The 21,015-nt window shown below is 42.2% G+C and overlaps 1 protein-coding gene across 1 annotated transcript; it reads left to right on the top strand.

Moving 5' to 3' along the window:
• Positions 1-1,703: 1,703 nt before the first annotated feature.
• hsd17b12b (hydroxysteroid (17-beta) dehydrogenase 12b) lies at positions 1,704-18,369 on the top strand (the record flags this gene model as incomplete). Its single annotated transcript, XM_079217574.1, has 11 exons — positions 1,704-1,881; positions 7,661-7,707; positions 8,797-8,872; positions 9,596-9,703; positions 9,952-10,016; positions 10,798-10,842; positions 11,441-11,475; positions 12,889-12,970; positions 14,612-14,677; positions 14,831-14,980; positions 16,968-18,369. 11 exons carry the CDS (start codon positions 1,704-1,706, stop codon positions 17,070-17,072), a joined length of 957 nt encoding a protein of 318 aa, XP_079073700.1. The 3' UTR covers positions 17,073-18,369.
• Between the last annotated feature and the right edge of the window lie 2,646 nt (positions 18,370-21,015).

The raw sequence follows: 21,015 nt of genomic DNA, 5'->3' as shown, positions 1-21,015 counted from the left end.
ATTATGCTTTTAACCATTTCTTTCCAGCAATATTACAATAAAAGCAATGTGAAACCCTCTACCGTGCCTTCTTATTGATCTGTGCATGTGTAGTTCTAGTGAATAACACCACAGTAGTGGAGTGCAAACCTGTAACCACGTGTGTGCGTGTGTGTGTGCGTGTGTGTGCGTGTGTGTGCGTGTGTGTGTGTGTGTGTGTGTGTGCGTGCGTGTGTGACGTTGTGCTTTCAAACAGCACGTGGAAATGAACGTTGATAAAAGTTTGTGACTTTTCTCTTTCTCCACAAGTCCCATTCTCCCAAAAAGTAACAAATAAAAGCAAAGACACAATGATGAGGAGCTGTCCACCAACACGTGGTGCTGAATCTTCTGTCCGTAAAAGATGTCTGTATACTTTTAATACATGAACCAATTAGCTGACTGGTTCTTTTCCCATGTTTTGTCAAAGCCATGAGTCGACTTCTCGTTTCATTTTTATCAATGCAACAGTTTTAAATCTCGCTCTCCGTCCGCCTCACTCACACGTGGACATCGGGCCCACTGTACTCGCCTGCAGCCCCTCACGGTTGTGATCAGCAGCTGGTCCATTTAAGTCAGAGATGGCGCTTTAATTTACATTTGATTCAGGTTCCTTTGAAAGCTTGGAGCCGGCGGTTTAGGATCTTGTTTACCATTGCTGCATTTCTATTTTTAGATGCAATGCTCTTATGTAACGCTTACGCTCACATTATGGACCACTGCTGTCTGCTCCACTTGGCTGAGTCGTGTGCTCCCTGTGTGTGTGTGTGTGTGTGTGTGTGTGTGTGTGTGTGTGTGTGTGTGTGTGTGTGTGTGTGTGTGTGTTTGTGTGTGTACTAAGTTAAATACAATTGTGTCTTGTAACTTCTCTGAAGCAAAAATACATTAACAAGGAAAAAGAGGAACACAAACAGATGCATTTAAGCTGAAGCATCATGTTTTGGGGGAAAACTGTGGAAAAATCAAATAATAAAAATATCTCAAGAAAAACAAATCCTTCATGAGACAACATTTAACGAGTTAAATCCACATTTGGGCCATTTTGCTCAAATATACATAAACTTGTATATATATTTTAGGTAAAGACATTATTTACACTTATATTTATAACGGCTGGGATTTCTTAATATGAGATTTTTGTGGTTTTCCACCTACAAAAAAATAATCTTCAACCGCCATTGTAAAACCTTAGGCTTTAATTCAATCATGGATAGTATCTTTTTTAAATTGTTATAATATAAGTAAAACAGAGCCATGCTTATTACATAAGAAGCTTGAAGAGAAAAGTAATAATACTAAAAAAAATCATGAAATCATAACTGCTCAGAAAGTTACATATCACGTAACTTTTAATTAAAATCATAATAAAACGAATGATATATAGATATATTTATATATAAAATACGGGACCTGTGCTAGTGAGGTCTGTGGTAAAACACCAGGTGGTAGTAAAGCAACGATTATTCTGCAATTTCCCTTCTAAACTAGTAAACGAAGAAGAAAACGGACCAATCACAGACAGCCGAGCACTGATACGGAAGCGTAAAACCCGGAAGTAACATTCGGATTAATTTTTTGTCGCATGCATTTGCACTTTGAGCGTTTCTTATTTATTTAGTTTTTTTTTTTAGTAATACCTAACAGTCACCGGCTAGTCCAGACAGAGGAGCGTGTGGGTTTAAGTCATGTGGTCCAGCGGAGAAGCAGTGTTTCGGGCCGCGGAGACGCCGCTGTTCTGGCTCGGCGCTCTGACCGCGGCCTGGCTGTCCCTGTGCACCGCGTACCGGCTGCTGTCCGGGATCCGGGTGTGGGTGCTGGGCAACGGACGGCTCGTTTCACCCACGGAACTGGGGAATTGGGCAGGTGAGAAACTGACGTGGTCCATGGCATATATTATAATTAAAATGAATATTAAAATGAATATATATATTTATCTTTTTTTTATTTATTTATTTGTATACAACATGTGCAAACAAAGAGTTTAGTGTTCAAATTGAAGATAAACTATCATATGGCCAACATTTGCCAAAGATATTTTTGGAAGTTTCTTCTTCGTCGTGTTAATTTTCAGTAGTAGGCAGTTTGCGTGTTGGTAAAACATAGGTATGCCATTGTTTGGATCCCTGCTGGTTTCCTTTGTAGATGAACATCCACTTGAATTTGAAGAAAACAAAGCTGCTTGTAATATTAATGATAACAATATGTCTGCTTTGTGTGTATGTTTAATTTTTTTATTAATTAACCTTCTTTCTGTAAACATGATCCAAACTGCCAAAATGGGTTCTCAAGAAAACATTCACGCTTAAGTACGTTATCTATTTAAATTCATTACTTTTTATATATGAAGCCCACACAATAATACTCGTCTTGTTGCTGTGAAAGAGTAGCTGCTCAGCACTGTTCACTGACCTCTTCTGGCTGAAAGTCAGGGTTGCAACTCAGCTTCTTTTTTTTAACGACCTTCAAGAGCCTCCAGTTGAATTTGGCAATAAAACAGAAAAAATAGTGTTTTAATCTGTTTTTTGTTTGTTTGTAGCAACGGCACACAGCATTCTTTGTATGAAAAACTATTTTAAATGTAGCATTTTAACCCACCAACAATCCCCCTATTTTAGATTATCAGTGAAAGATAACGGGGCCTGTTGAGCAATGACGCCTTTGACCTACCTGCTAGAGGAGCTGCATCCAGGAAGCGCCTCCCGCTTATAATTTTTATATTACACAAATAACGTTAACAAATGTTTCTGAATTTGTTTGAATTTTTTCTGTCGGAGAAAAATTACTTAAACCACTTCACGGAATACTTCTGTGTTTGATAAAACTTCAATTTGAGAGCAGTAGTGTTTACATTATTATTTTTTTTTAGATCTGCATTGAAATGAGAGGTTTTTAATATTACAATGGGAAAGACAAAACCTTATATAATGTAGTCCAGGCCAGGTCAACAGCAGCTACAACTGTGACCTCATATATAGATATATAGTGGAATTTACAGCTATCCATAAACAAAAAAAATCATCTATCAATTTGGTAAACGTAAACTTGATTGCAGAGCTGTTAATAAAGCCAAACTTTATTTATATCGCACACATTTCCTTTTTAATGATGTAATTTTTGTTACACAATGAGTTCGCCCCGGCTGTTTCGTGGCTCACAAGTCTCCAGTCGACTGATAAGATTTTGCCTCCGCACATAAACCCGCTGCCCTTCTTTTGTCCGTGTTCGAGAAATAAAAGAACGAGAGGGGAATGATCAGCCTTTTGTCGCCGGTTGCACACTGTAGTAAATCTTGTCGTGGGATTACGGCTCGAGGGGATTATCGAATCGGGCTGAACGCTCTCCATCTGTCTGGCCTCGCTCACCGGCTGAACCTTGAAGTTTGAACACACAGCTGGGATCGCTTTAATGTTTATTGTTCAAGGTTCACGTCAGAATATGTCGACGAAAAAAAAACCACGAGTCAAAAGTCCTCTTTTTTTAGATATAGTTACTTTACATTTCACCCTTCATGATCAGTGGAAATAAGAAGATGATTTTGGTGAAATCTTTCATGCATTTGCGGTTCATATTTCCCAATCAATAATTGTATCACTTATTTGATTTATTGTATTATAATAATACCATACAAATAATTATTAAGAATACACCTCATAAAATCATGTATATTGTTGTATTATCTGTCATTAGTCTGGATTCACAACAACATCAGTCTGCTAGAGAAAACCAAATGTTTTGAGGTTGCGTGCTGAAAGTTGCCTTTTTGATCTTTTTTTGTGTGCAGCTAAAAATGGAAACGCGTCAGACGTTCTAAAAATAAAATAAATATATTTTTGGATCAGGCTCCACATGCGAAATTATTCAGAATATCCGATGAGGCAAAGGAGCCCGTTGCTGCTGCTCTCATTCACAAAGTTTGTCTCGCTGAAGTGGACTCGATCGAGAGGACGGCCTGATTATGTAAGCGGACCAGAGCCATTCATAAATGAGACTCAGGATCCTCGGGATTGTGGTTCACTGCCACCCACGTCTCACTCTTGTGTGTGCGTGTGCGCGTGTGCGTGTGTGCGTGTGCGTGCGTGTGTGTGTGAGAGAACGAGAGAGACTGTGGCAGTATAACAGGGTCACCATTGTAATGGTATCTGAATGAATGGCGTCTTGCTATCTGAGACAATGCCTTCATTATTTTTAATCTGACAATATAATGCATGCATCTATTGCTCACAATCATTTCGGAACTTGTTTTTTTTTAATGACGATGCCATATGTCTGATTTTTAAATGTACCATGCTTCTTTTACGTCTTCTAACATGTGCACTTAGTGCTATAGGCTCCTTCATATAAAGTGTGCCGTAGATTAAAACTCGGAAAACCTCATGAACACAAGCAAGTCGGTGTCCCAACGCAGCTTCTTTCCATCCCATCGAGGCTCCGACATCGTTGCTTATCCGATAATAGTAATAATCGCTGTGGCAGAGTTGGTGATCAACTCCGTTGTTCCAGTTGCGCTTCGTGCAGCGTTGCATTCTTAGAATCAGAAACCGTTTATTTGCCAGGAATATTTACACAAACAAGGATTTTTTTCTAGGCGGAAGGTGCGTACATTAGACACGAGACAAACAACAATCAACGAAGTTGCACAAAATAAATGCATGCCATGTAATTTCCCACAACTCAAAGGGACAACTTTAAATGTCCCCATTTTTCCCCTCTTGAGTCCCAAAAATGTTCGGGTTTGCCGCGTTGTGAAAACAGCAAAGGAATGCAACAAATTCTCCCTGTGGCCTCCACGTCGTCCACTGATTCCTGATAATGGACCCCTCATCGTGCATTATCCCTTACTACTTATTATTATTCAAATGTAATGCCATAAAACCGTGACATTTTCTGAGATGTTTATCGGACCTTCGAAATCTCACACCGTTCCAACCTTAATTGCAGCTGTTGATCAAATTAACTAAACATGTCCTCAACCAATTATTTCTGCATGAAACCCTCTCCTTCTTCTTGTTCTTCCTCTTCCTCCAGCGGGACGAAAAAGAAAGCGAGTCTGGAATGTGGGGCGGGACTTTAGGCTTTTTATTTTTGGTTGCAGAGCGAGATGATGTGTTCCCAGTCCTTCAATTATTTCCGACAGTGAGACGGTGCCGGCTCTCAAACCCCACACACCCAGGAAACGGTGACACATGGCGGCGCCGTCATTAGAGCAGCTAGCCGGGATAACCTACATTCAGCAGAAGACGGCACTGCCCCAAATAGATTTTGTCTCATTTGAATGAAGGAAAAAATGCACTCGGCTGTAAAAGCTTTTTTTATTTTCTCCCCAAATTTTATTTATTTATTTTTGTTCTGTTCCGACTGCAAAACAATTCATTCTCAAGCATCTAAAAATATCCCCGGCCCCTGTTTCCCTCATCATCGTGCCCGCAGCCTCGGCATCACTCTCCCTCCTCCTCCTCCTCCTCCTCCTCCTCCTCCTCCTCCTCCTCCTCTTCTTCCTCCGTGCTATTTTTAGTTGCCCCTAGGATCCCCCATGTTTCGTGTTTGTCACTTCATCCCCCGCTCGGCTCCGCTGCAGCCCTAGAGGACGCTCGGCACCTCGGCATCATCTGTACTTAGGAAGATCACACGGAAGGGGGGAAGGGGGGACATGGGTTACAGCAAAGGGTGGATAGACGGATGAGTAAGCCAAGGCATTAATAGTATTCTCGCAAGAATGGGATATTTGCTTCAAAATAAACATCTCTGCAGGGATGTTTGTGTTAAAGCACAAACATCGCGTGACAGCGGCAGCGATCAGGTGTGTGCGGAGCATTAGACAAAAAAAAACCGATATATATATATATTGACAAAATTAAGATGCCAGGTGTGTTATCAAAGCTGTTATGTTGGACCCTGAGGTGAGGCGACGAAAAGTTGCACCCTCCCAGTTATACAAAATATGAGTGAGACTAAAAACACCAAGTCATCCTCTGCATTGACGACAACACGGTGCATTCAGAAAGACACTCCCATCGGCCAATCGGATGCAGCCAAGCACACTTTCTAATTTGCGTAGTTAATATACTATGCAGCAATGAAAATCTGACATTAAAGGCTATACTATTTTACTACCAACAAAATGAATTTATAGTTTGTTTAATTTGATCCAGAGTTTGATCTCCATCATTATAGCATCCGCCCTCGATTCATCGTTTACAGAATTACCTGCAGTAAAAACGCACCGTCGCCCGAGCAGCTGACCGACTGCAATATTTATACATCACTAATGGAACAAAAATATTTATTTTAGGATGCGCATTTTTCAGTTTGCGGTCTCGGCTTTGTATTACGTTAACAAGTAGTTGCCACTGATGGCCACCAAAAGGCCAAGCCATTGGTGTCTTAATCTTTACTTTACTGAGACTAAGTTTGACGTGAATAGATATGCACTTATGCCGGTGCACCTTGCGTGTCATATTTAATGAGCATAATTAAGAGCCCCGCTGGCGGCCCCTAGAGGCCCCGCTGCTCGGTGCACCCGAGTAGACTGACTCGGTTTGAACCAAACCGCCAATATCCACATTGGAAGAAGGTCTCATCCACGACGCAAAATACAAAGTTAGTACAGAATCCTATTAATATTTACATGCTGTTGACACTTTAAAAACAACAAAGTGAAGAAGAACACACAAGTTGACTCAAGGATGAGATGCATAATATTCTTTAAGTTGGGCTCCAGAGGTCATACGGGGTCATGTTGTTAACGTCCTCGCTCTCCCTCCACTTCTTGGTTATATTTAGCCAGAGGTTTGATGAGTAGTTCCTTCTGAAAGATGGGAGTTGCTAAGAATAGACTGCTGCTGCTGCTGCTGCTGCTGCTGCTGTTGGTGCCAGGCAGTTCCAGGGCATCCGTTCGCTGGACTGCCACTGATGACAGAGGACCCAGCTTCCCCCTCCCCCTCTTTGTCCTCCTCATTCACCTCGGCTGCCCTCCCTGTACACTCATCCTGCAGTACATCCATCCAACACCACCGACGTTCAGGCCCATCACCCTTGAAAAGCAGAGTCACTTTATTTTGCTCAAGCCTTTAGTGCTCGGCCATCGTTCGGTGCACTTCTCCAGAGATCACGTCGTCAGTGTCAAACGGTCCGCAACTCTTGACATTGTTTTAGCGTTTGGATTTTCTGCGGTGACATAAAGTTCCTGGGGGTGGCGCTCTTTGTCTGTAGAAGTGGAGGAGGCTGTTTTTTAGCAGCAGATTGACGCCCAATGGTTTGATAAGATATCCAACAATCTCTTACTGGTGTTATGTCTGGGATTACCAGTGTTTTTATAACCTCTGCATATTCAGTATTGTGTGTCTCAACTTTTTAGTCTCATTGTCTGTGCTCCTTTGCCGCCTAAGTTATATATACACGTGTTTCTTTATTCTGTTGAGTTAACATCAGAGTATAAAAATATTCAAAGACAGCCTTTTTTGTTGTGAACCATAAACTTTTATGTTGCTCTATAACTCGTTCTCTTACAGCACATCTCTGCCTTTTTTTTTATTAAAGTCTGCGTTTTCATATTTGATTGAGGGCATTATATAGCTTTTCCTGCTAACTCAGTCTCTGTCTCTTTTCATTTTTATTTATTATTTTATATTATTTTCCATTTCAGTTGTGACCGGAGCCACAGACGGGATCGGGAAAGCTTATGCGGAGGAGGTAAGATTCTCCTCACCTCGACCACCGGGGCGTAGACCTGGGTGTTTCTGTCAAACACATACGGATTATTCAATAATTTCTAAAGTTGGCCTTGAAAATGTAGGAGTTTGTGTGTTTATTTAAAAAATAAATAATGTGATTCATTCCTGTAGCGTTTGTTTTGAACGTTCATTTTCTTGCAGGTTTGATTAAGTGGGGATGAATATTTAGGCTTCTGCAAACTATTCTTAAGTTTGTGCATACCGTTCTCATACATTTGGTTTTCTGGAGTGCCAACCGACTCAAACTGTGAAAAAAAAAAAAAACAGACAGTTCACATTTATCTCCCTTTCCTCCGTAACATGCAGGCTCATTAAATACCTCCACACCTTGAACTACCTTTGCAAAGGTACGCCATATGTTTCCCGTTCCCAGATTTCTTTGGGGAGGGCGTCTTAAAGAGACAGGCACTAGATGAATACAGATATATTTACCCAGACAGTATGAGGAAAAATACATTAAAGCAAGTAAACACATTCTAGTAGAAACCGGTTTTGAGTATGACATGTCCCCTTTTTAATTTCAAAGAAATCATGTAGTCCCTACCTAGGACACGGCCACTTTCTAATGCAGTTTGTACCATGTGATGTACTTAGTTGCCTTACCTCACCAGGCCTTAAAGATTCCACTATTATCAGTAAAGGAAACCGTGTGAGCATGGAGCCTTCCTGAGCGGGAGCTGGTGGACAGGTGGTTGTCTCTGATTGGTCAGAACCTGAAGGTCAACCCTCTCGCCCCCGCCTGGCGACCTCCTTTTGTGACGTTACCGTGCAGACGGACGCTTGTGCCTAATTAATCGCCTCCCCTCTTCAGACAAAATAAATTTGACCTTTTTAAGAAAAGGTGCAACTCAATGCAGAGGAAGTTGACAAAATGAAGACAAGTTCAGGCGTCATCTTTGTATAGTTAAATATCAATGATTTAATGTCCCACACGCGCACACTTTTTTTGTTTAATGCCACTCCCACTCCGTTATTTACCAACTTACTAAAACAACAAAAGCGCAGGTGTGTTCTGTCTTTGTTTAACATGTGTTTTGTGTGTTTGCAGCTCGCCCGCAGAGGCTTCGCCATCGTGCTGATCAGCCGCTCTCAGGAGAAGCTGGACGACGTATCCAAGGCGATCTGTGAGTATTATGAATATTAATTGCATTCATTACATGCATTCATTTTTTTTAAATCATGCAGACCCCAAAAAAATAAATGCCGCCAGACATGGAGGATTTCTTTTTTCTTTTCTTTTAGCACATAAATCACAGCGAAATACAATATGCAGCTCAATATTACTGTTTAATCCATCAGTCTAACTAATCCCACATCTCTCAGCCGGGGGAAATCAACAGGACCCGCGGTCCAAAGGCCCACGCGTCTAATGTAGTGAGCAGACTTCAGTCTCACTGGTCCACTGCTGCTACGTTGCCTCCATATTGCACAGCGCGATAGTCCGACGGGGCTAAGTGACTCAGATTAAATGATGTTGCATCAAATTGCATGTTTATTTTATTTATTTATTTTATTCACGAGCGATCCTTTTATTGAGTGGAGGTTCAGCGGGACTCTTGTGCTTTCGGCGATGAGGCAGTAAAGCCTCCTGCTGGAGCTGAAAGTGAATCTGTCCAATTAAATGAAAGCTGCCTCTTAAGGGAGGGATATCCTCGTTGATGAAGAAGGATTATTTCAGGGTTTAAATTCTTCTCTTTTTTTTTTTTTCTTCTGCTTTGGTCTTCTCTTTTCTGACTGTTTGCGGCGACGTGGTCTTTTACAAGCGAGCGCTGGTTTACATTTATTTTTTCTTCTTCGACCTTTTTGCTCTACGTGCAAAATCATTGACACGCTTCGTGCTTTTTCAGCGAGCAAATGCGGCGTGGAAACCAAAACGATCGCGGCGGACTTCAGCGCCGTGGACATCTACTCTAGGATCGAAGACGGGCTCGCGGGACTAGAGATTGGAGTATTGGGTAAGACTCGCCCGTCTCACTTGAAGGGAATTAGATTCAGTCTGAATCAAGAGCTGTAGGAAAGCAGTCAAATCCACTCTTAAAGTAAGTGTTTCTTCATGTAGTCAGAAAGGTTCATTCATCCTGGCTTCTTCAGCCCTTTGCTGCCCTCCTAAGATTGCAAAGAGGAATAACACGCTGAACTCCACATCACACCAATGCCACCTCTCAGTGTCCCTGTTGTCTTTATTTTTTTCTCTCGTTATCAGTGAACAACGTCGGGATCTCGTATTCGTACCCTGAATTCTTCCTCAACGTCCCCAATCTCGACACGGTGAGTTAAAGGTTCACCATGAGGCCGTTTACCACACGTGTGCTCATGATTCTATGTATGGAATTTTCTTTTTTTCAGGATTAAAAAAGAGTGGTAATAATAGCACATTCCATTATGTCCTTTATGCACTTCCTGTTTCGATGAAGTTTGAATAATCTCGCTCCACGACTAACGGGATTCTTTCCGGTATGATTTTTGTGCTTATCAGTTTTCTGCCTTTTTTTTTGTTGTTGAATAAACTGATTCCAATATTGTACTTTTTATTTTAACTGGTGTGACTGGCTGAGTTATTGTAATTATACGGTGTGTCTGTGTAACGTAGCACAAGTACAACACATTAATCACCGAAAGCTTTAAGCTACCGGTCATTCCAGAAGGTCGTAGCAGCTCAAATTAAGTTTGTTAGTTTGAGAATAGATAGTTGAAGTCCCGCCCCTCCGGTGGATTACCATGGGACCTCATTTTGGAAGAAATGCGCCGACGGGTCGAGACCGAAGAAAAAGGAAAATTCAGATTTGTGCCACGACATAGACATACAGTGTTTGTCAATTTCAAAGATCTTTTTTTTTACACGTCAAGAAAGTCTCATTTTCATAGACTTCAACCTCTCTGTGTGACTGTTTTCCACAGTGTGGCTTTAATGTGAGCAGCCTTTGGCGCACAGCGGCTCGTGCACACCCATCCCATAACCAATCGCGAAATAACGTCTTTTTTAAAAAGTCTGCAATTCTGAAAAATGATGCACAAGTTGCAGTGACGCTCCTGTTTCTTCTCGTTTCAGTTCATCGACACCATGGTCAACGTTAACGTAACGTCTGTGTGCCAGGTGAGTGGTTGTTTATCGTCAGTATTTCCCCCTTCAGGTCGATATTTACTCGTGGCGATTACAGCCTCGTGTCTCTGTGGCACTCAAATTTAGTTTTCTTGTAAAAGTATGGAAAAAAAAGTCAAAGTTCGAGGGTGTGAAAATGTCTCCTGGTATCCACTCGTATACCTTGGAGACGCGTAGCAGAGGTCGTCTTAAGTAAGGGCTTTTGAGTGGATTTAAGTGGCCGAAGTGGGTTTGTGATCCACTGACGGGTGATCCCCTCAGGTAACGGCAATAATGGAAACACACCAGCGCGGCAGGATGACATAAAGCACAGTGGGTCTCTTCCGTTCCTTCTTCTCGCCGCTAAAAGTCCACCCACTCTCTTTACGCTTAATTTATGTCATTCAATATTTCTTCAAACGGCTCCCTCTGCGGTCATTATCGTTGCCTTTTTTTGGGTCTCCCCCTCCCTATACCGCCTCTTCACACACGCGTTTACAAAGGCGGACACACACCTCCACACACACACACACACACACACACACACACGGACATTATTTTTTTGCTTGTCAAAGCTCTCACTCGTTTCTCACACTTGTTTCTCTCTCTCCAGATGACGCGTCTCGTTTTACCTCGAATGGTGGAGAGGTAAGTTTCCACTGTGTGTGTGAGAGAGAGAGAGAGAGAGAGAGAATGTGAATCTGTAGTAATTAACACAAGCACAGATGTTTTAAGCAGCACATGGTGCTTAGAGTTGAAAACGATGATATGATCTTATTGTGTTGTGTTTTCTAAATCATTCTTCATTTTATACGTGAACAGTGTCTGTCTTTTTTTTTAATTTTATTTTGCACAGTTTAAAAAAAGATACACAAACATAACTGAGATAAATAATAAATATCACAGTGCAGGAAGAGGCAGAAAGCCCACTGGACTTATTTGAAGCCTTCACCTATGTATTATTAATAACACAAAATGAATATACAAACGGTATGACGTGTTTTTTTACAAGATATGATATATAATAACAACAATAACTATAGCTATAACAAAAACTTAAACAAGGAATACATGGCCAATAATACAGAAGGAAAACAACATTCTGTATACTGAAATAATGACAGTTTGCAGTGGTAAGATGGTTAAACATCCTTATTATTCCAGTAGATTTATTTATGTTTCTACTCACCCAGTCTATATGTTCTCCAACTCAAAGTCTCATCAATAAGAAATATGCTTATTCAACTTTTGTGCGAAGAGACAGGTGAGAATGTATACTGCCCTCGTATCTGTTTAAGTATGAAGCTGGAGACGCTTAGCTAGCTTAGCACAAAGACTGGAAACGGGGGGGAAACCGTTAGCTCTGCTCTGTCCAGAGATTTAAAAAAATAACTAAACTAATTATACTTTGTTTTGTATTTGTTTAATTGTGCAAAACAAATAATGAAGACAATTTATTCAATTACACTCAACATAAATTTGATAATTTATCAACATTTACCATACTTTGATAGTAAAAAAAAAAAGCACTATTGTGACATTGATTTAAAGCAGCGAATAAAGCATCAGTTGACAGTAAATGTGCGATATTATGAGATCTTCACTGAAATGTGTGTGTGCATGAAAACATCATGTAATATTTGACCTTCAGGTTGTGCAATAAAGAGTTTTTATTCTAAGTGGAGTAGAGTCTCTTTCATACTGTATACTCATTTTATACCAAGTTACCGCTGATTTATACAATTTTCTCATCATTTTTCTCGTAGTGAAACTAAACCTTCACTTGCACAGACAAAATTATTTCATTTCTCAAAACACAGCCTACCTCTAGTTTAGATTGAAAGCCAAACGTTTAAATATTGATCTAGCTGTTCCTTTTGATCTTATCAATAGCTACGTGATCTCCTTTGATGTACGACAAGAGCAGCTTTCAGCTTGCAAGCACAACGTACCGTGTCCTCTGCTGGGATCGGGTTTCACTGTTTGTTGCCCCCCTTCCTCCCTTTTCTCTTGTGCTTTGCGTTATTTGTCAGTCTAAATGAGCTTTTGCTTGTTTTCCAGGAAGAGGGGGGCCATCCTCAACATCTCGTCTGCCAGCGGGATGTACCCCTTTCCCCTCCTCACCGTCTACTCCGCCTCCAAGGTAATTGCAGAACACGCTTCCTGACCTTTTTTCCTGGAGTGTTAGCTGACGCGCTGTCTTTCAAAACGCATCCTAGCATCCTAAACGGTTTGCATTATAACATTATGCTGCGAATCATTGTGTGTCTAATCAGCCAGCAGATCTACTCGGGATGTCGCAATAACGGAAATATTGCAACACCTTTTTTAAAAGAAATATTTTAATTGCAACGGGAGCGCTGCATTTTTGGGGTTTTGTTTTCTTCTGGTCACCAAGAGATGAAACTTGTTCAACTTTGAGGTGTAACGCTGCGCTCGTTACTGTCACTCGTTTACCCAGCCGACTAATCACAGTGAAGAGGAGGCAGGTGTGCGGGGACAAATAGCTCAAAGACCTCCAAGTTCTGAACAATGGAGGAGAAATAACTACACACATGACTACACCGTCTCTCCCGAAGCGCTCCAGCCTTCCCTTCATCATCATCATCATACCTGGAGCCGACATTATGTTGCCTCTGCCGATGTTCTGTATCATAGCAACCACACCCGACAAAAGCGTCTCATTTAAAAGGAGAAAAGAAAAAATACCAAAATAGCCCAACAATGAAGCTTATTTACAGAGCAGTGAAATCAGGAAATATGACATTTGCCCCCCAAACCATAGAAATAACTCCTCATATCGTGCTGTTGAGCTCATCATTATCACCACAGGCCCTTCAGCGTGACACACAGCGTTTAGCTATGGTTGCACGGCGGCCCTCCAATAATGTGTTCAAAGAAGAATTCAGTAGAATTTGTGTAATAAACCTTCAAAAAGGCAAACTCATCTCCGCCATGGTTTTTAATTAAAATCGGTAGCAATCCATAACAGACTTCTGCTTCTACCTAAACTATAAAAACAAGTAATTGCATGAATCATTTGTTTTCGTTTGTGGGGTTTTTTTTTTTTGTCGTACGCAGATATGCAGTGATGGTTGCTGGGTAATATGTATGTTGATCTTGTCCAATGTCAAAAGCGACCTCTCTACTTCCCCAATACAAGAGTCTAAGTAACTCATTCTACTTTAAATCCAACACATTGTTGGATTTATTTTCACCAACCATATTTGTTCAGCGTTTATTTGGATGCAGAGAGAAGGTTAGAGATTGTCCTTTTTCATATTTGCTGTTTTTAATTGTTCCAAAAATGAAAAGTGGGTGAGTAACTCGGGTCCCGAGGTAGTGTACCAATTAAAAAAGCGAGCATATGGCTTTCTCGTGTGCCTGTGTTTGTTAGCTTAAAAAAAACAAGCCTGTTGTTCACACTTTTAGCTGATTCATTTGCTGGCGTCTAAACACTGGGTCAATTTTCCATCTTCTAAATCCAGGTGTCAGCAATGCAAGTTAAAAAGTGCATCCAAAATCCATCAAGGGTGAATCTTCATTTTAATGCCCAATTTAACGACCGTCTCAGTTCATTACACCCGCCATTAACATTGTGAAAGCCCATTGTACTTGAACCCTTTGTGCACGTATTTCCTCTTAGCTCGTCTTTAGGACTGCGCATTTTGTACTTCATGTGTTCTTATTCTTTTGGGGATTGATGTCATCTTATTTTTTTTTTTTTTACTGGAACTGGAGTTTTGGCCTCAACGACCTGCCTTTTTTTTTAAATTTGATGTAGGCATTTGTGGACTTCTTCTCCCGAGGTCTGCAAGCTGAATACAAAAGCAAAGGCATCATCATCCAGGTAAGTGAACCAACCTTCGTCTGCTGTGAGCACACATGCTTTTTTTAAAATGGAGTCTGCTGGTACATACCGATAGTTATAAAATGTAATTCATAGAGAAATAAAGGTACTAGATGCATTGTTCATATTTGTGTCTTTTCCTCGCTTTCTCAGAGTGTTCTGCCATTTTATGTCGCAACCAAGCTGAGTAAAATCCGGCGGGCCACGCTGGACAAACCCAGCCCAGACCGCTACGTGTCAGCCGAGCTCAACACGGTGGGCTTACAGACCCAGACCAACGGCTACCTGCCCCACGCCATCATGGTAAGTCTTGGTGTGCGACACTAGGAACCTAAAACGAAAGCGAGAGAGAGTTCTTTTCATTTCTTCACTCTGGGCTTCCGTTTTTTTTTTTTTTTTTTTTGTTTTTTTTTGGGAGTTTCACACGAAGCGAGCCAGAAGTGATTGCCGAGTATTCACCCGTCGACCAAACTGAACCACTGGGTGACTCAACTTCACCCTAAAACCTGCGACGTTTTCAGTCCCCGTTTTAGATAATGAGCACGAACAACTGGGATCTGTGTTTTGATTTGAACACGACGGGTCCAGGGTAATGGAGGAGTAATGGAGGTCTGTCGTGGCCACCGGGCGTAAGTGGCTCCAATTTCTCTTTTACACGAAGAACCTCCTATCTGTTCGTCTCCGTTCACCGACTCGAACGCATCCGTCGCAAGATAAACATCCCCTGAAGTCACGGAGCGCGTCCTCACACTGTAATCACTCTGCGCAGACGGGAACGCAGGTTGAGTTCGGCTAGTTCAGGCGTCCTCGCTTCTTCAGCGTCTCCCCTGTGTGATCTGCATATCAATGATCATGTTTATTGATACGCACATAAATAACGGCACCGACGGTTCCAGCGGAGGGGGCGGAGTCAATAAATCATTCGGCATAAGCAATCCTTTGTTGATGACGTGGTAAACTCGGCACAGATTTTCCCCCGTCACCGGCCTTTTTTATATTTCACTAAACCACAAGCTCGGAGCGTCTGTTCTGATTATCTGATAATCCCTTTTCTCTCCAGTTACAGCTCGGCCCGTCTCCCGGTTATAATCCACAATTCACCAGTATGGAATTTAGACTGCAGCCAGCCTGCAATCTGGAAACCGAAATAATAATAATAATAATAAGAGATCATCTTGCGATGGCATCACGCCACCGAGGCGGCAAATCGGGCAAGGGGTGTAAAGTGTATAGGGGGTGGGGCCCTTCCCAACTTCCTGGCCCTTCCCAACTTCCTGGCCCTTAGTTTTGTCCCGACAGCAGTTGCGTAAAGTCTGGCCTTCGTCCCTTCGTCCTGGACCAAACCAGTCTTTCGACTCGACCTTGGGTTTTCATCTCTGAATGCACTCCTGTTAAAGTTTGTGACGGCTTGTTGACAAAATCTGTCCGCAGACAGAAAATATAAAACACCCGGCGAAGCACTCAGGAACGGCCTCGGCGGTAGTTTCCCGCTACAGTCGGTGAGTCCAGCACCGCGTTGTGCCGTGAACTACGCACGTATAGCCACAAGGTCAAAACCATACCAGCCACGCTCCGTCGCCGCTGGTCATAAAACTAAATGGATGTGGAAGTGAAGGGCGCTGCAAAAGAGTGTATCACCACTCTCAACCATGTCCGTAATTCATTATGCACCATTATATGGATTTAATTATATATCAATTTAGGAAAAAATAACACATTCCGGCTTTAAAGTAAATCCGTGTGAGAAATTAAAATGACGCAATTAAAAGGAAATCTGTATTTGTGATTAAGTGAATATGGTAAGTCGATGAAATAACCATTTATGATGCTTCATAAAGCTGCTACTTACTTAAAAAGAAGATTAAAAACCTTCAGGGTTTCTTTAGAACACAGTCGACTGTTTCAACGGCGTCTGGGAAACCGTTGAGTTAAAGTCGAGTTAACCTTCATTACGGCTAAAGCGGAAAAAGATTTCATTGCTTTTTTTTTTTAAACTGCCTACTAATGTGCAATATATGAAAAAATAATTGCAAATTTTGTCCAGAAAGATAAATTTAGCGTAATTTACAAGGGTATTTGTAGTGTTTGATAGCGGCGAGACAAGGTTTTAACTAAAATAATAAAAGCTGAAATGGAGCTTTAATTAGCTGGAAGACCACGGGCATCGAAGCAATGCACAATTCCCTGCACTTTCATCCGCTCGCCACAGTTGTGGCTTCGGATATTAATGATGAATGCTAATCTGTTATTTGTAAATGCCACCAGCTGACCGTGTTGTTTCCCTCCGCAGGGCTGGGTGACAGCGCTGCTCCCCGCCAAGCTCCTCAGCAGCCATGTGATGGGGATGGGTTTGTCCCAGCGCGCTCGTTACCTTAAGAAGCAGAAGCAGGGTTAGACGGAGCTGCTCGGCGGGGCGGGGACGCCAGCTGTGTTGACGACTCGGCCCGACTCGCCGCCATCGCGGGACCACGGAAGAGAGAATGTGACAGTTTCTGGGCAATGCCTCGTCCTCCCCCTGCCCCCGTCCTCCCCCAATAACTCCCCCCAGTCGTAGACGGAGCGAGGCCGCATCTGGCCGCCGTCACGTGTGTTCAATCCATTGCAACAACAAAAAAAAGTGGCGCTCCTCATCGACTGATCAGCTTTAATGAATGGAGCGCTAATGCTAATGTGGAAAGCCCCCCAAAAAAATAATACAAAAAAAGATTCCCCAAACCATCTATCTGTCTACGAAACGTGATTGGAAAAATTAAGCCGAGATGATGTCGGGGAAGGACGCAGATCCATTTAGAGGCGAGGTCGGAGGCCTGTGGGTATTTTTGTGTGCATCGGGACCATCTTTTTTAGCTCTGACTCGCTTAAAGCCGTTTAGGAGAACACCGCAGGTGGTACTTACTCGCTGGTAACGCTTTCCGCAGCACTTAAACAATGTTTTATTAACATTAAAAAAGCGGAAATGGGATATTTTCTTGTCACAATTTTTCTTTTTGCATATCAGAAGTTTCTTCTCGAGCATAAAATTCATTAAAGTTTTGCTTTTTTTCCGTCTTAACATTTTCGCGACGGTTTTGATGGGGGTAACGGGGGCAGCGTGTTTTTTTTAATTTAACCAAACCACATTTCATCCGTGTAAAGTTTAAGTGGAGGCTCTGTAGATGGATTTCAGGTTTTTGCTGAAAATGAGGAGTTTCATCCCGACAACCGTGGTCCTTGTTTGGCACGATTTCCTCTCCTGAAGTCCTCTAAAGTTCCGCATCACAGTTCATCCCGTGTGGGTTTGATCCGTGTGCCACATCGGCGTTTACCTTTTTTACTGTTTGCTTTACTAAAGTGTTAAAACCTGACCAAATGCACAGACGAGACAAGCCAATGAGCAAAGTGTTCATTTAATTTGACTTTTTCTCGTTTCAGAGCTACGTGTTTGTGTGTGTGTGTGTGTGTGTGTGTGTGTGTGTGTTCATCGAGTAGAAGTCCCGTTCCATTAATGTGTCTTGGCTGAGATTTAAGTTATACTGTATCAGCCCCCAACGGGCAACTTGTACTCTTTAGGTGCGGCAGCAGCATCGGGGGACCAACTTCTGTCCAAAGCGCTTTACTCAGCGGATTAAGCGCGAGACGTATTCCCTATACCTGCAAACCAGAACACCCGGGGACACTGAATTGCATTTTGTTCTCAATAAATATCAATTTGAATAACGTCACTCATCGGTCTGCTCCGTCTTCTTTTATTTGCTTTTCACCTTTCTTTCCCTGCAAGATTTATTTAGACAAATATTCATTTTTCTACACATTTTAGCCTATTTTATGCACAATTCACGAGAAGGCCTGATAAGAGAACAGTTCTCAAGTCTTCATTTCAAAATTAGAAAGATGTATGTGTGTGTGTAGTCGGATATCAAGTAAAAAGTGTATGCCTTCTGTCAGATAACATCAACTGTCAACAAATGCACGCAGTCTTCTGTGTAATAATAAACACCACACACTCGCACACAAACCGTTATTGGTCTGCTCATATCTCCCTTGAGCGTTTTATATCATTATTCGTCACTTTCACAGCCCATGCAAATGTGTTGCCTCCTCCACCTTCGTGCTTCTTCCCTTGCCAAACGCATCGCCGTCCGGTTCCCATGCCAACAGTTTCTGGGAGATTATTCCGGTGCACCGGTATGGAAGCTGCGGAAGTGTGTCATCGCTGGGAATGTAGGAGGGGAAGAGAGAGAGAGAGAGAAAGAGAGTGTGTGTGTGTGTGTTTTGTGTGTAGAGGGATGCCCAAAGGAGTGGGAGAGTGGAGAGATGTATATAAAAGGGGCGCTCAGCATCTCACTCACTGTGATTTCACAGCAGAGTTCCAAAGCGAAGGGCAGCAGCTACAGGATCTCTCAAATCCTCATCCCTCATCAAGCAGAACCCTCTGGACTGAATATCAAACAGCTCTCACTGATTTGAGTATTTCATATTTTAAGAATTTCCTCTGTAAAAAAAGAAAAGAAATCATCTCGACCAAAAACTTCCACTGATCAGATACGCCTGCATTTGCAAACAAAGCAGCGAGGCTTCAAATCGCTGCCGATCAGCGCCCGTCCCGTCTTGCCTCCCCCCCTTCGCATTTGGGCCACCGCTCACCATGGCGACCAGCATGGACACGCTCCCCGCCCATCTGTTGCCCTTGGTGATGGAGGAGTTCCCCCAGTCCCTGGCCACGGCTTGTGTCTGCAGGGCCGGACGACGCGAGCCCCGCCTCCGCCGCGTGCAGTGTGGCATCATCGAGGAGGAGGAGGAGGAGGACTGCTCCACCCTGGAGGAGGACCAAGCCCTGCGGTCCTTCCTGCAGACCGTGGAGAGCCTGAGGAGGAGCACCAGATGAGCTCCTCCTAGAGGAGGTTCTCGCTTCGCTGTGGCATGTTTGACCTATTTGGCTTCCCTGCAAAAAACCCCCACTAAAGACAGTTTGGAGACCAACGGATGTCGACGTTATTTTACTGGTGGAGACTTTAAAACCTGTGTCGGCGGTGATATTTTGGGCAAAAAGATGTCACAACTGGTGGACGCCATAAGACGGGGAGACCGTAAAGACTTGTGATGGAGCTGGTTGAAAGATACTTAAAAAAAAAGAAAGAGAGACATATTTGTATCTTGATTTTCAAAGAGAATATGCTTTTTTTGTATCGTGAGTTTTCTGCAAAGCTTTACTTCCACAATGCCGAGTTGTTATAATATGAGTCACATGATTGCGTTTCTTTTTCTGAATGCACATTTTTCAAGATTATGAAATGAATCATAAAGGTGTTTTGGTCTAATTCATGTTGTGGTCTGTTTCCTCTGTTGTGATTGCAAAAAAATAATCTGTACAATTTGATGTGGACAACTTAAACATCTACATTGAGTCAATTGTTTTATGGTGCCTGAAATCGAGCACTAAAAGCTGTGTTTTTGAAGCTGGCTTACAGAAAGCCATTAGTATCTTTCAGGCCTTTCCATGTGGGGGCACTATTGATACACTTTTTTTTATTTTGTTGAGCTAAATAGCACAAACTAAAATGTACTATACAACGATTCCTCCTCTCAGTCCAGCCTGACTGCATATTCAAACCTGCAATTTGTACGTCTGATACAATTGAACCATGAATACATTTCTACCTTTACCAAACAAACGCCGCAGTCATGAATCACGAGGCCACAGCACAAGAGTATACAGCACAAACCCCACAGCTATCAGGCAGTGCCCTCCTTGGGCTTTGCAATAAAACAAAATTTCACCCTTTCTGTGGATTTTTTTGCCGCCTTCCTCCCCCTTTTTTTGTGACTAAATCAGTCCTCCTGTGACCAATTCATTCCCACCATGTTGAGTGTCATCAAGGGCTTTTTTTCTTCTCTTCGCACAGTCAAGCTCCATGTCGTCTGCATCATCTTTGCACACAAAATAAACGGCAAAAACAAACAATTATGAAGCAGCTTTTACAGGATGAATAGGGAGTTTATTGAATCAAGGATTATATGTGCGTTTGTACTTTCTCAATTTCGAGATTATTCTTTTTTATTCGATAGAAAAATATTTTTGTGAAATACACTCTGCAGATGCTGCATAAATGTGCTCAATTACAGATACTGTATGCCAGCTGCAGCCTGTTTAATCTCTGTTTGTTATGAGAATATCTGCTTCTTTGTGAGGGAGCCTTTAAAACCAAAGACCAAAAAAAAAAGAACTGCATAAAAACAACTCTTAATGCTTCTGTTTTATTCTTCAGTTAGTTCATTGATCACTGCAGTGCTGCTCAAGTTACAGTCTGTTTTCATTTGTGTGGTCTTTGCTTGAGTCCAGCACTGTTTAATCATTTATA

This window comes from Taurulus bubalis (genome assembly GCF_910589615.1).
Source record: "Taurulus bubalis genome assembly, chromosome: 4".
Lineage (NCBI taxonomy): Eukaryota > Metazoa > Chordata > Actinopteri > Perciformes > Cottidae > Taurulus > Taurulus bubalis.
Note: the sequence above shows the minus strand (reverse complement) of the source record. Positions and strands in the feature narration are given on the sequence as shown.